The sequence below is a fragment of the Bactrocera tryoni genome, chromosome 4 (assembly GCF_016617805.1).
Source record: "Bactrocera tryoni isolate S06 chromosome 4, CSIRO_BtryS06_freeze2, whole genome shotgun sequence".
NCBI classification, from domain to species: Eukaryota; Metazoa; Arthropoda; class Insecta; order Diptera; family Tephritidae; genus Bactrocera; species Bactrocera tryoni.
In genome coordinates this window covers 68,733,255-68,747,888 of record NC_052502.1, presented here as the reverse complement: position 1 = coordinate 68,747,888, position 14,634 = coordinate 68,733,255, and the positions used below count along the sequence as shown (strand labels likewise).

The window sequence follows — 14,634 nt, the reverse complement described above, 5'->3', positions numbered from 1 at the left end:
CAACAGTCTAGAATCCGGCTACTCTCGCTTTATTCATACATAATGTACATATGTATATCATCAAAGTCATGTACTATACATAACTTACTCTTACTTTCTTAAATATTGACTCCGCCACTTAATTAACTATTAGTGAAGTCTTTAAGGTTACATGAATATTATAACTAATTTGGTACTAGTTTCAAAGATTTTGAATTCTGCTCTAGCCGCGGTAATGTCTTATTTACAGAATCTGCAACTGCGCCGCTCTACACTACATATGTACATATGTATATACCTACGAATTTCTATATACGATATACTATATAAATATAAGTATGTATATATACTATATATATTAGTTGTTAAGTACATAAACAAACCCACAAACAATGACATTATAGTAACACTATCGCACGAAAAGTCAACTGCAAAGACCCTCCGCCATATCGCTCGAGCTTTATCATTTCTGTTACTCATTGCCGACGATTGCGGCTTGTTCTTGGTTTGACTGACGAGCCTGCTGCGCTAATATTTTGCATTTTCACACAACAAAATTCAGTAGATATTTAGCGGCGTTAACGAGCGGTTCATATTTGACGATAATTTAATAAAAAAAATATAAAAGTGAAACTGTAAAAAATATTAAAAAGCGAGAGTTTTGCTGTTATTTATAAAACAGAAGCAAAAATTTATTAAAAATCATAATGCAGCAGAATTTCGTATTTTTAGTCTTCGCCATCACAGTTTGTTCGAGCGTCGTTTATGGACTACAATTCACTGATTGTGGTAAATATTGATTAAGCAGGAATATAATAGGCAAAAAATAGTTTAAAAAATTGTAAAAAAAAAATATTTTCAAAACGTGTGAAACGTATGTACATACAAATGTATATGAAAGAAACTCTACAAAACTAGTACACTTTATTAATATTATAAATATAATTAAATACCGTTACAACATTTTTTACGTGAGGTGCCGTGCATAAGAAATGCACGCTTTCTGTAAAAATGCATGATATATGTACATACACTGCACAACAAAAAAATAATTTTGAAAAATCAGCAATCCGGTTGGACCTATTAAAACGGGCACATTTTTGAAATTTTTATATTTGAAATTTTTTGTTTTTTTGAAACAAAGCATTAAAAAATCATTTTATATTAAATGTAAATTTTTTTGTGCTAAATTGGAGCGTCCTACATTTTACTTGTATTTGAATTTTTTTATATTCAAAATCTTTAAATTTGAAATCATTTTGTTTTAATTTTTAAATAAAATTTTTGCTATATTTTTTTTTTATATTTTTTTACAAGCAAAAACTTGAAATGTGAATCAATTTTATTTTAAATTTTAAATAAAAAAATGTATAAATTCATTTTTTTGCAACCTAAAATTTTGATAATTTGAGCACCATTCTTTACATTTTGTAGAATTTTTTTTTGAATTACTATTATTAAATTTTATTTATGTAAATACTTTTAGATAAGGTATTTTGTCTCATATAATATGTAAATTAATTAATACTAACAAATAATAATAAATGATCGAAACTCTTTGAATAAAATTGTGCCTGATTATATGGTCAGCGGTGTTATGGTTTTCAAATTTGTGGCATAAATATATTTTATATACATGTGTGTATTATATTTTCATATAAATTATTTATAACCATCAAAATTTTTTACTAAATATTCAAAAAACATACCTATTAATTTGGCCAGGAGTGTATATGGTTTTCGTATAGCATGTATATATATTTTCATGTTAAAATTAATTGAAACAAACAAATAATAATAAGTGGTCGAACGAAAAAAAAAAATATTTTGATCGGTTTTTGCGGAAATCTAAATTAAAAAGACTTGCTATTTTTTGCCCAGAGTGATATATAATTTCATTACAATCTTTCTAAAAACATTAAAAAAAACTCACTTCAGAAAAATTGTTGTTGTAAGCACTTTTACATGGTGGTCCGCGCATAATAAAGATGTGATCATAGATATAAAGATAGCCTTACAGTGACATAAAAGCAGTTCTCTCCAAAAATGCAAATAGTGATGAGTCTTTTTACTTGTTTTCTATATTACAACTTTTTTAGGAAAGAAATGCAATAACAATTAATATTCGTAGTTTAATTGACTATTTAAATTCTATTTAAGTTTGAAGTGATTCACACACATAGCATTTTTGTACATTTTTTGCATTCACCCTCGTTCAAGAAAAGAATAACTTAATTGAACAATTAATAAAAATGTAAATTCTGAGACCTGTCGTTGTGGTTACACCACATACATACGACTATGACTGAATAGTAGTATAATAGTAGGATTTTATTCATAATTTTCTTAATTTAATCCTCAAAATCTTGTACGAAGGTAGACATATCTGGATTTTTAAAATGTCATTTATTGTAGACATATTTATTATTAACTATACAGTTAAATTGAATCAATAATAACTCATTTAAAACAAAAAAAAACAAATATATTTTTATGATTTCTAATCTCTTAATAAATATAATCTCTATGTTTTTTTTTTTGTTACTGAAAATTTAATTATCAAAATATTTTTGTTGCGATAAGAAATTCAAATTTTTTTCGATACTGAGCTATTTTATATACAAACATATGTACATTTGTTTACATACAGGATGATAAAATAAACTACAATTTCACACCTGTCTACGCGGAATCTTCATATTTTACCGTTAAATTAAAAATAACATTATTTTTGTTACTAATCAATAAACCGAAAACTTTGCTAGAAAACGAAAACAGAAATCTTTGTGAGAAAGAAACAAAATCCTTATCAAAGATTTAGCGTTTCTTCATAGTCATAAGATATTTGGATATTGTTTCATAATTTTGGGACAGCACAATTTACACGGCGTTCTATCATTCAAATATTAAGCAACTAAATGGGAGTAGACAGATGTAGATTAGCTTGAAACGAGGTTACCACCTGTGGTCTATTGGTTTCTCACCTCTACACATAAGCTCACATTCTAGTTGATGGAATTTTAACAAAAATTTTGTGGGGACAAAAGAGTTAATCCAATCTTTTTGCGGAGTCCCAAATCCGACGACTTCGTCTCTACATCCTGTAACGCTATACTCCGATGCCTCTTCCACATACTCCCAGCAATGCCAGTTTTTTTCGATCATATGATTACTTTGTAGAGAAAACTCAGTTTGCAGTGACTTGTTTATTCAGTTCAGTTTTCGGCTTTGTGGAGTTTTTTTTTGATTAGTATAGATCCAGTTCAATATATCTCCTCTCGAAGTCTCTTTTTTTACTTGAGTGGTCCACTAACTCATTTCACTTTTATTGCTATGCTTAAGCACCCATATAAGATGGATAAGATCATGTACTGATAGTCTTATTCTTTCCATGCAAGGGAGATTATATATCGTAGGACGAGGCAGCATTTAGTGCTGTTTGACCATCACTATAATTGATATTTTAATTATTATTGGTTGTGCTGTAGATTTATCGCCGCACACCGACTATAAACAAAAACCTCGCCTTGGGAGATGCTTGAAAACTTCTTCACGGTGGTAGAGAGTACTTCATCATAGAGGTTGGGATGTACTAGTCCGCCATTAATAAGTTCCGCTGTTTTTGCACCGCCCTAGGACCATTAAAGTGGTGTCTTACAGAAATGTTTACTGAAAGCGCAGCTACCCAATCTTTTTCCGCTCAGTATGAACTCTTAATTAAAATATATACGATTGGCAGAGACAGAGGACCTTTCAGTTGATTCTCTCCCTATCATTCTCATATTTCGAAAGCGGTTTGATCCAAAAAGCAACAGGAGCTCAAGAATCACCTCCAACACAGCAATCGGACACATATTAAAGACGGCCGATGGTGAATGTAGATATAAAGGCCTCGAACGAAAAAGGATGTGGTAACCATAACCCCTTGGGACCTATTCAATGGTAATGCTTAAGTTATATTTTTGCCATGAAAACAACCGTAAAAGAACTTCCACGTGTCGGGTAAATATCAAATAACAGATGGCAGCTTACATCTGCATACGTTTCTATGTAACAAGCCACATGTATCTATATAATATATCTAGAAGTATAAATTTGTGCCTATATTCATGCCAATTTTTCCTGTTCTGCTTTGCACATATCAAAGATCGTAATTTACTTGTTCATCGTCAGATAGCTCAATCTGACCGCCTTTTATTCAATTTGTTGCGAATACAAATACTTTTTCGATTTTCATTACATGAATGAATTCTCTCGCGCTTTGTCACATTTCCACGTCTTTCATACAACGATTTTCATTCATACTTGTAGTACGAGTCGTTTCGTTTAAATGGATTTGATTAAATTAAATTAGGTTATACATATGTATGAGACTAGCTGAAATATATAAGAAGGCTGGTACAGTAATGCCCAGATAAGCGAGTTTGCGAAAAATAATTTAAATAGGTCTCTCTGAAGCTAACGCTCCAACTTTTAGTTGCGAGTTTCGTGGCAACTGATGCGGTAAACAACTTTTATTATATAGTTTATGCTAATTATGATGGGTCATAGTGACGTAACACGCTGAAAAGCTCAAATTAAACGTACCCATGATAGACGGGTGCATCGGTATCGAAAAATTCAAAGTCTAGGACCAGCCATATAAATATTTTTTTTTATATTTCTTTCGCTGAAAATTAATATTATATTATGTTTATATTAATTTCGGTTTCTAAGAATTATTATTAAGTTTAATTGAACATGATATTTTGCTGCCATTTCAGGTTCAAAAACTGGCAGTTTCACCAAAGTCATCATATCGGACTGTGATACCACCAAAAATGAATGCATACTCAAGCGCAATACAACGGCTTCGATCACAATTAACTTCGCGCTAAGTAAGTGGATATTTTTTGGAAAACTTATTATCTTAATAAAAAACAAATATTTCTTAAATAATTTTAAACCAATAATTATATCATTTCTGCCGACAGTAGTTTCTTAAGATACTCATATAAATGCTATTTAGTACCCAATAGGTATCGTATAGGGTATAATTTTAAGAGTATTAGAGGTATACAATTTTCCAACAGGATAACTGTCAAACCAGCTGTCAAATCGAGGACATGAGTCTGTCATTTAAGTTCAAATTACTATGCAAAGGCTTATCCCCGAACAACGTTTAATAATCCTGAAAATTTACGTCCAAAATCCACAATCTTTACACAAAATTTTCATTTACATTTTCTCCGTCCAATCAGCTTCAGTGATAAGCCACATTTACGGTTGTATAAGTAAGTAATTTTGAAGTTTTTAGAGTACGAACAAACCTCAAGAAGTTCTCAGACTTTCTTTCATCCATCAAACGCAAATAAGACACATTTTTAGTGCGTATACTGAAGAAGTTCCCAGGTCCTCTTTCATCCAAAAATCTTGCTTTCTGCTGTGACTTAAATGCCGAATGCATTATTGATTCATGCTTTTGTAAAACTGAGCGAAGAGGCAACAGTCCCGTAAATACTTATGTAATAAGCATTGCCGTCAAATGATCCGTGACTCCTTGATTCCATAAATCAATATCAATGCTCCAAGCGCGAAATGAGTTTAGCAGGTCAACAAAGCGAGTGGAAAATGCCTTCCGCATCATTAGAGCTGTCGCCACTGCAACGTTCTGCGCCACTTGCAGATCACTGAAAACACCCCCATCTAAGGAACCGTCGCTCAGCCTGGAACCGCGTTTGCATTAGTTCGGCGTGGTGTTCTCATTTTTCTCATTGAGAGTTACATCTACACTTGTGTTCTGGTCCTACTTTTTTGTAGCAAAATTGCTGTGTATTTCTGGATAACCTCCAGTTTATTTCGCTCTCCAGCATGACACCAATTAAATCGTCCACATTTATTGAACCAACCAGGTCTTCTACGACGGTACGTTCCTGTTACACATTTAAAGAATGTGTGCTTTGCCCTGTCTTCTGTTACGTCGTTATTTAGGCATAACGACTCTTCGACTTTACCCATTCTATGAGAGTACTTCTGAAATATTCGTGTCGTTTACTTGTTCATAAGTGTAAATCTCGTTTACTTGTTCATAAGTGTAAATCTCCCATCTTCGTTGCGCTGCGAGTATCGTATCTTTCTTCATTCCGTCAATTCTGCTCTTGTTATTTTCATCAGCTTTCTTTCGTTCCCACAGTTTTTTTCTTTCGTATCCTAGAAGATCAATGAGAGCATTACCACATATGATCAATATTGCATCACCTGACACAGTTCGGTAAGCTGCTGCAACTCTGAGGGTTGCGATGCGCTGCGCTCTGGTCAATACCATACGCCGGTTTTCCTTTTTTAGCACATCTGCCCAAATCTCTGCTCCGTATAGTAAGACGCTGGTGGTTGTTGACAATAAGATGTTTGCCAATAGTCTGCTAAGATAGGAGGTGATTTTCGCTGTCTTTCCTGCGCCGTGCTGGATTCGTACCCAGAAGGCTAATCTGGGGTCCAGTCTTACGCTTAGGTAATTCATAGCATTTTGTGTTCTTAGAATATCCTAAGACGTTTGCATGCTTATTACGACAATAATGTGCTTGTTCGTCAGCAGTAGCTCTGTTTTTTCTGTAGCGAGCTGGAGGCTATGTGAATCGAGTCATGTTTGCGTCCGAATCATGACCTGATTCAGCTTTCTTCGGGCTTCCTCTGTGTCTCGGTCTGTGATTATGTCATCTGCGTAGCCGCTTCAATATGATTCGTCTGGCATTTCAAGTTTTAGCATTCCGCCATAACTAATGTTCCACAGGTCTGGGCTTAAAATTAACCCTTATGCCGCACCTAAACTTTTACACACTTATTGTTTGGACGAACTGACTTAACTCAAGTGATTTTCCTGAGTTAGACTACTTTTTTTCTGAATATGTCCAGTGAATTATATATTATCAAGCTACGATTGACTAGTTGGGAACCGGTACTCGGCATGTTATTGACAGGACGAGGCCGGTTTTGTTGGAAAAAGTGGTACAAAATTTAAACGACGGTATGTTCGAAACTATGTTCAGAAAATATATGATATACAATTTTCTATTTATTTATGCGTTGGGGAAATTTTTTATAGGTTTTTAGGAAGATTTTGAGTTATAAACACATGTAAAAAAACTATTTACATAATATAATGAGGTCAAAAATTATAACTTTCCTTTAAAGATAAGATAGATGCCACCTATGACCTCAACGGCTTTTCTATTTAGTAAGAAAAATTTAAAATTATTAAATATACATTACGCGGCTGTTTTAACAATACTCGTGCCAATCACTATCGCAAGATTGCTTCCGTTTAATTTGCAAATTTTCACTTGCAAAGCCTTGTTTTCAATAGAGGTCGCTGATAACAGGGGTTTTTAAACTTTTAATAATAATATATAAGCAATTTTGATTATTATTTGCTTTAATGAGCTTTATTAAATTTTTCGTAATTTATTTACAGATGAGATTGCATCGAAAATTACAACGGTGGTGCATGGCAAGGTGCTGGGCGTCGAGATGCCGTTCCATTTGCAGAATCCCGATGCTTGCGTTGACAGCGGACTTAAATGCCCGCTTGAGAAGGGCGAAACATATGAATATAAAGCCACTTTGCCGGTGCTAAAGGCTTATCCCAAGGTTTGTAAAAATATACTTATAAACATATATATATATATATACATATATATATATTGTATAAAGTGTGCGTTTTAGTGTTATAGAAGTTTTATTTTAAATAAAACGCTGAAGCATTAAAAAGATTAACAATAATTTGGCGCTACCAGTGTGCAAACTTTATGATATTATCATTAGAAGGGGCATATGCATATGTTCATGGCAACTTCATCTTATGAAAACTATCCAACCAATTTAGGACCAATTTTTCACTGTGATCTACCTTATCACAACAGTAACTTGTTGAATAAGGGTTTCGAACTGGTTAGTTGTAACTGATTGACAGGCACAGAACAGTGACAGTAATTACCCTAAAAAGGTATGACAAAAACCAGATCTAATTTTAAAATTAAGAGACTCCCAGAAACCATAATTTGCTTCAACAACCGAAACTTCGTTGGTATGCAGTGCGGGTTTCACGGATTCTATAACTTGTTGGCACCATTTAAGGTTTAGAAGATTGATATGGACTTAGGACACCAACAAGTCAGAAACTATTTGTTTGTAGCACTCATCACTGACAGTAAAGTTGTGGAAAGACATTAGCAACAATTTACAGGCATGCAACTGGCGAAATTGGATAGGATTGGCTATAACCACATTGGGTTATAAAGAATAATTAACCTCACCAGGAACAAATTTCGGCTACTTGTGGCATTTTAGGCTCTAGAAGCAGGCTTTAGAAGCAGGAGTATTGCCTCCTATGCTAATCGTAATCTGTAGACTGTAGACACAGGATTAAGGCCTCGCTTCAATAACAGAATCTTAGAATTTACTAATATCAATTTTTTTGCTGGGCCTATGTAAGACTGTGTGACAGAGGGAAGGGTAGAATAGACCTTAGGTCGCTCTGCAAGCCTCAATTTATTTCATTTCTATTTTTTTTACAGTAAAGTTGACTTTTTATGCAGTTTAATAAAAGTGTCAATCAGGTTTTTCTTTACTGGCTTAAACAACGCTTACGCGGTAATAGCCGAGTTAACAACAGCGTGCCAGTACCTTCTTCTTTTCGCAAGGTGGCGCCAATTGGAGATTCCAAGTGAAACCAGGCCCTTCTTCACCTGGTCTTTTCAACGGAGTGGAGATATCTTCCTCCTCTGCTTCTCCCGGCAGATACTGTGTCCAATACTTTCAGAGCTGGAGTATTTTCGTCCATTCGGACGATATGACCTAGCCGCTGCCAATGTCGTCGTATATCTCATACAGCTCATAGTTACATCGAATGCGATATTCGCCGTTGCCAATGCGCAAAGGACCATCAATTTTCCGCATAACCTTTCTCTCGAAAACTCGTAACGTCGACTCATCACATGTTGTCATCGTCCAAGCCTCTGCACCATATAGCAGGATGGGAATGATGAGTGACTTATAGAGTTTTGTTTTTGTTCGTCGAGGTGGGGCTTTACTTCTCAATTGTCTACTTAGTCCGAAGTAGGACCTGTTGGCAAGAGTTATTCTGCTTTGGATATCGAGGCTGACAATGTTGTTGCCGTTAATACTGGTTCCAAGATAGACGAAATTATCTACGACTTTGAAGTTACAGGTATAACTGTCAACCCGAGTGCGACGACTGTTTGTTTGATGACAGGAGACATTTCGTCTTGCCCTCGTTCAATACCCGATCCCTTTGCTTCGCTTCCGTATCCATTATGGAAAAAGCATAAAAGCATGCAAATCACAATAGAGAATAAATTTCATCTAGTTGCTAAAGAGTCTGCAGAATCTTGTCAATATTGTTCGAGCTCAAAATATGGCAATTTTGCTTATTCAAGTTCAACCTCTCTATGTGCCTTACCACTTGAACCATGATTTAACGGTAATAATTTTAATGCCGGTTTAGGAGATAAATTTTCACGATTTTGTTGTTCCGTTATAAGTCTTTTCAAGGTAATTTGTTGCACATAAATGTCAACCATACGTGCTTACTTTGACAGCTTAAGTTTAGCTTATCGAAGTCTATAACTCAAAAAAGCACACCCTATATATTCTAAAATAATTAAATAAAATGTCTTAGTTAAAGCGAATATTATTACTCAAGAATATGAGAAATATAAACTTTTTGGTGTCTAAAGAATCAAATATCGGTATAGGATAGGATCACCTCCTCCAGCTGGATCGAAGAAGGAAGTATTTAAAATTCGATATGTAGTATTGTGATAGCTTCTGCTAAGACTGGTACTGATAATAAAAAGAGTAGTGCTATTAATACGACTGCTCACACGAAAAGAGGTATTCGGTCAAATGAAAGCAAAATTAATTTGTCACAAAGTTTGTAACACCCAGAAGGAAACGACAGTATATAAAACAATCATACTATGACGAGCTCAATTGATTTAGTCATAGCCGTCTGTCTATATATGTATACGATAACTAGTCCCTCGGTATTTTAGATATCGAGCTGAAATTTTGCACGTCTTTTTCTTCTCAAGAAGCTGCTCATTTGGCGAAAATACCGATATCGAAACACTATAGAACGATTGCGATACAAAGTGAGCGATCAATATTAAGTTTTTGTATGGAAAACTATTTCATTTAAGAAGATACTTAACTTCACTAAATATGGCTTAGATTATTGTCTAAGAAAGAGCTACAATCTCTGAAAACATTATCACAGACAACTATGATCAGATCAGATCACTACAGCACAACTACAGACAAACTTTTTTGTTTGACGAGATATCTTCATAAAATTTGGCATTGATTATTAGCCACAACATAAGCAATGCCAGAATCTCCGATTAATTTTTTTTTTAGGCCGGGCAAAATTTAGTTCTTGTATGAAAGCCTTTTAATTTGTGAAGGGTATTATAGCTTCGGTGCAACCGAAGTTAACGTTTTTCATTGTTTTTATCAAAATATTCACAAATACATTTTTCCATTTTCTTTTGAGTAATTTTCTCCATTTAATTTACAGGTAAATGTACTTGTTAAATGGGAATTGCAGGACCAGAACAGCGAGGACATCATTTGTGTACAAATACCGGCTAAAATACAATAAATATGTATCACGAAAATATAGTTAAATATGAAAAAACAAAAATGTGGCCAGTATGTTAGGCAACTGTTCATTTGACAAGTTGGAAAAGTTGGAAATAAATAAATAAAACATTTATATATGTATGAATATATAATAACATCAGTGTCTTAATGAAATAAATAATATATAAATATAGCTGAAACTTACCTGCTGTGACGCTCCACAAGGGCTTTTAGCTGGAACTATTATTTTGAAATTTACAGCTCTGCTAGATGATTGAGCGTGAATAAAAGCTACCGAAATTCCAATTTAACTAATTTTTTGTAGTTGTAATGTACCAATAGTGTTGATGGACTATATTTTAGGGTATTGGAGATCATTTCCTTTTGCTCTCCTACCACCTGCATTAAATACTTTCATTACTTTCAGAACTGGAGCGTTCATCGGCGTGTAGCTACTGTATTTTGAGTTTCTGAACTGTACTTGTATATGCGAATGATTCGGTGAATGACACGCGTGATGTTTTACTCCAAGGCCTGAATCGAAGTGGGATTGTCCGCATACACTTTAGACTTTATATATCCCATAGGAAAAAGTCCAACGGTGTGATATCACACGATCTTTGTGGCCAATTGACCAGCCCAAAACGTGAAATTAGCTGCTCACCGAAGTATTCTCTCAATAAATCTATTGATTGCTGCAATGTGTAGGAAGTGGCGCCGTCTTGTTGAAACCAAATTTCGCCGAAATCACGAGTTTTGACATCAAGCATCAAAAAATCCAATTATCATGCCGCGATAACGTCGTCTTTGGCGGTTACGTTCTCATCGGCATCGTTTTTGAAGAAATATGGATCGATGATACCACCGGTCTACATATCACACAAAACCGTAGCATTTTCTGGATGAAACCGGCTCGAAACCGTCGTCTTCTTGGAATCCTTCAAGAGCACATAGAGTGAAGCGATGTCGCTTGGGAAAGTTGGGCGGCTTCAGTTCCTGCACAAGCTGTGTTTTGTACGCTTTCAATTTAAGATATCGAGGTAAAAAGCGCCAAGTCGTTACATACATGAGTCCGAGTTGCCGCGAACGTCGCTGAATCGACTCTCCACGGTCTTCGTGTACACTCTCAGCTATGACTGCTTAATTTCTTCACTGCGTGCTTGACGTAGTCATTCGGTCGAATATTATCCAATAATGTGAATTTTCGTAATAAAGTTGAATGATTTGCAAACGTTAGACGTAAGACTTTTCATGATGAAATGTCAAACAATAATAAACAAAAATAACATGACACACGACTCAGGTTATTGAAAAAAGTACCTCTACTTGGATCACCCATTATAAATGATCAGCGTGACGAGCTGAGCCGATTCAACCATGTCCGTCTAAATATACGCGAGCTAGCCCCTGAGTTTTAGAGTTATGAATCTGAAAATTTCCCAATGAGCTTGCTCATTTGTAGGAATCGCCAACATCGGACGACGAGAGCATATAGCTGCCATACAAACTGACTAATCCAAATCAAGTTCTTTAAGGGTTACAAGGGTTTACGCGTTTCTAAATATCGATTTTTTTTATTGTCTTATTGAATTCTACAACACCTCTAGAATAGGTTTTAAAATTTTCAAGTTGATCCGAGTAATAATTTCGGAAATACGGCCCTGAAAACTTTTCCGCTCGAGGTAGCTAGGCTAAGTGTGCCGTCGTTAAGCGCGTTTCTCACGAAACTGTGTTTTTGAAGTCGGTTGGTAGGATTTCTTGAGAACTACTCAACCGATCTTCATGAAATTTTAGACAGGTCTTTGAGATACATTTCTTAAAGACTTGGACGAAGAATTCTTTTTTCGATTACAACTATTTAAAAAAATATGTTACGAAATTTTCACTGAAATTTTCATTTTGTACTTTGTTAATAGTGTACCAATAAATTTTTCAATAAAACATTTAATTTTTTAAAATTTGTTAAAAAACAAGCTATTTTTTATCCGAAGAAACCCATGTAACCCCTTAATGTAAAACATATATGTACATATATTTACGAAATTTGGCATGATTATTATACAAGGCGGCGCAATAATTTCCGAACATGTTGTTCAGATTGGTTGACTATAGCATAAAGCCGTCATATAAACTGTACGATCAAGATAAAGTTTTTATACCTATGCTGTAAGAAATGTACCTGTGAAGGATATTATAGCTTCGGTGCAGTCAAATGTAACACCCTTCTTGTTTTAAATCGTTTGTATGCCGAGTGCTGTCCGTTATAGAAAAAAAATTCCATTCCTCGTGTTTAATGGCACCTCAGCCCACGACTACTGATTAAACACCAGTATATGGATATGTGAGGATCTATTTAACATTTACTATATAAAGGATGAGGTTACAAAAAGCAGTTGAGTTTTAAATAAGCACTAGTTTTAGCGATAATTTTATGCAAATACGGGTCATCGAAATCGAAATCGCATTAAAATAATTTTGTAAAACGCAAATCATCAATGCGTTGGCAAATATGCTATATATGTAAGGATAGATATTTATACATAAATGAACTTTATTTTCTGATATAAATGTTGTAAATTTAGATATATGTATGTATATACAAACGTACAAAATAATTGTTAGTGCTATTTGAAATATAAATATATATAAATATTTAGTGTAAATTTCTTATTTTATGTTGTATTTACTAAGATACACTTATAAATTACCGTTAGACATTAGCGCCATACTTATTATTTGACTTGCATACATATGGGTGTATAGTTTTTAAATAAATTAATTGAAAAAAAATATTTAAAACAAACACTAAATAAATTTAATTAATTTAAAAGTACTATTTAAGCGATTTACCGAAAAAAAATCGAGCATTCCTTTTGCGTAGAAATTCACATATTGTACTTATTTATTAAATACATATGTACATACATATGTAGGTAAGATAGCCACTTTAAGCTCAAGAAGCACTTATGTATATAACATGAGCCCAACTTCTTATGCAAATTGCCGGTTCTGCGGTATGGAGCCTGAAACTCCAGAACACCTACTGATTGACTATATAACAGTCTGCAGACGCAGGATGAAGGCATTTGGATCCATGCTTCAAATATGGATCACATCGCCTAACTAGCACCGAGCCGTATATTGGAATTTATTAATGTGCTGGAACTAGGTGGGTCGTTGTGACTGAGGAGAGGGCACAATAGATCTTAGGACGCGTGCAATCCTCTTATATTGCCTTAAAACGACTCAACTCGTCAAACTGTTCATTTATATGCATATATAATGTACTTCCGATGCGTTCTTTTGATGTCAGATCGTGGTCGTAATATACCCTGTTCAGGGAATAAAAACACACTTGCGATACACTCATAAAGTTTGTCGGCTTGCTGTAAATCTATTGTGAATATACTAGACAATTAAGTACTGTGAATAAAACTACATGAAGCCTAGAAATATGCTATATAATTCAATAAAAATTTCTTAAAAAACTGATGGAGACGTCAGCAGAACAATATTTTCTTCGGAAAAAAAGTTGAAAGGTGTTTAAAAGTAAAAGTGAGAATAGTTTAAGGTAGACCTACTATTTGTGACATTTTCTTGAATAATAGATGTTAAAATAGATTAAAGAGTTATAGCCCCTTGCAAATTTCAAAAAACAATATATTTATTGCTTATATACATATGTATATTTGAAAATATTGTCCGAAAAGTTGATCTGTCGGTGAGGAAAATTACTCGGAAACGGCTGAAAGGATCAACTTGAAATTTTCAAACATTATATAAATATCAGATAATGACAAAAGAAATACGTTTTCCTATAATAGTAAATTTTAGATTTTTAAGCCACTCTGAATTGTAAATTTAAAACAAACAAAAAATAAAATATCAATTTGTCTTTCTAGTCTTTCTATCATCACCAATAATTTAAGCAGAAAAATTTCTCACCGCAAGACAGCCTTTTTCGAAGCTCCTCCTGGAGAATACGAAAAAATGTTGACTTGCATTCACTATAAG

The 14,634-nt window shown here is 34.0% G+C and overlaps 1 protein-coding gene across 1 annotated transcript; it reads left to right on the top strand.

The window, feature by feature from the left end:
• The first annotated feature begins 464 nt into the window (after nucleotides 1–464).
• Nucleotides 465–10,775, top strand: LOC120775072 (NPC intracellular cholesterol transporter 2 homolog a). Its single transcript, XM_040105063.1, has 4 exons — nucleotides 465–768; nucleotides 4,743–4,856; nucleotides 7,430–7,605; nucleotides 10,556–10,775. The coding sequence occupies exons 1-4, from the start codon at nucleotides 687–689 to the stop codon at nucleotides 10,637–10,639; spliced, it is 456 nt and encodes a 151-aa protein (XP_039960997.1). The 5' UTR covers nucleotides 465–686; the 3' UTR covers nucleotides 10,640–10,775.
• The last annotated feature ends 3,859 nt before the right edge of the window (nucleotides 10,776–14,634 follow it).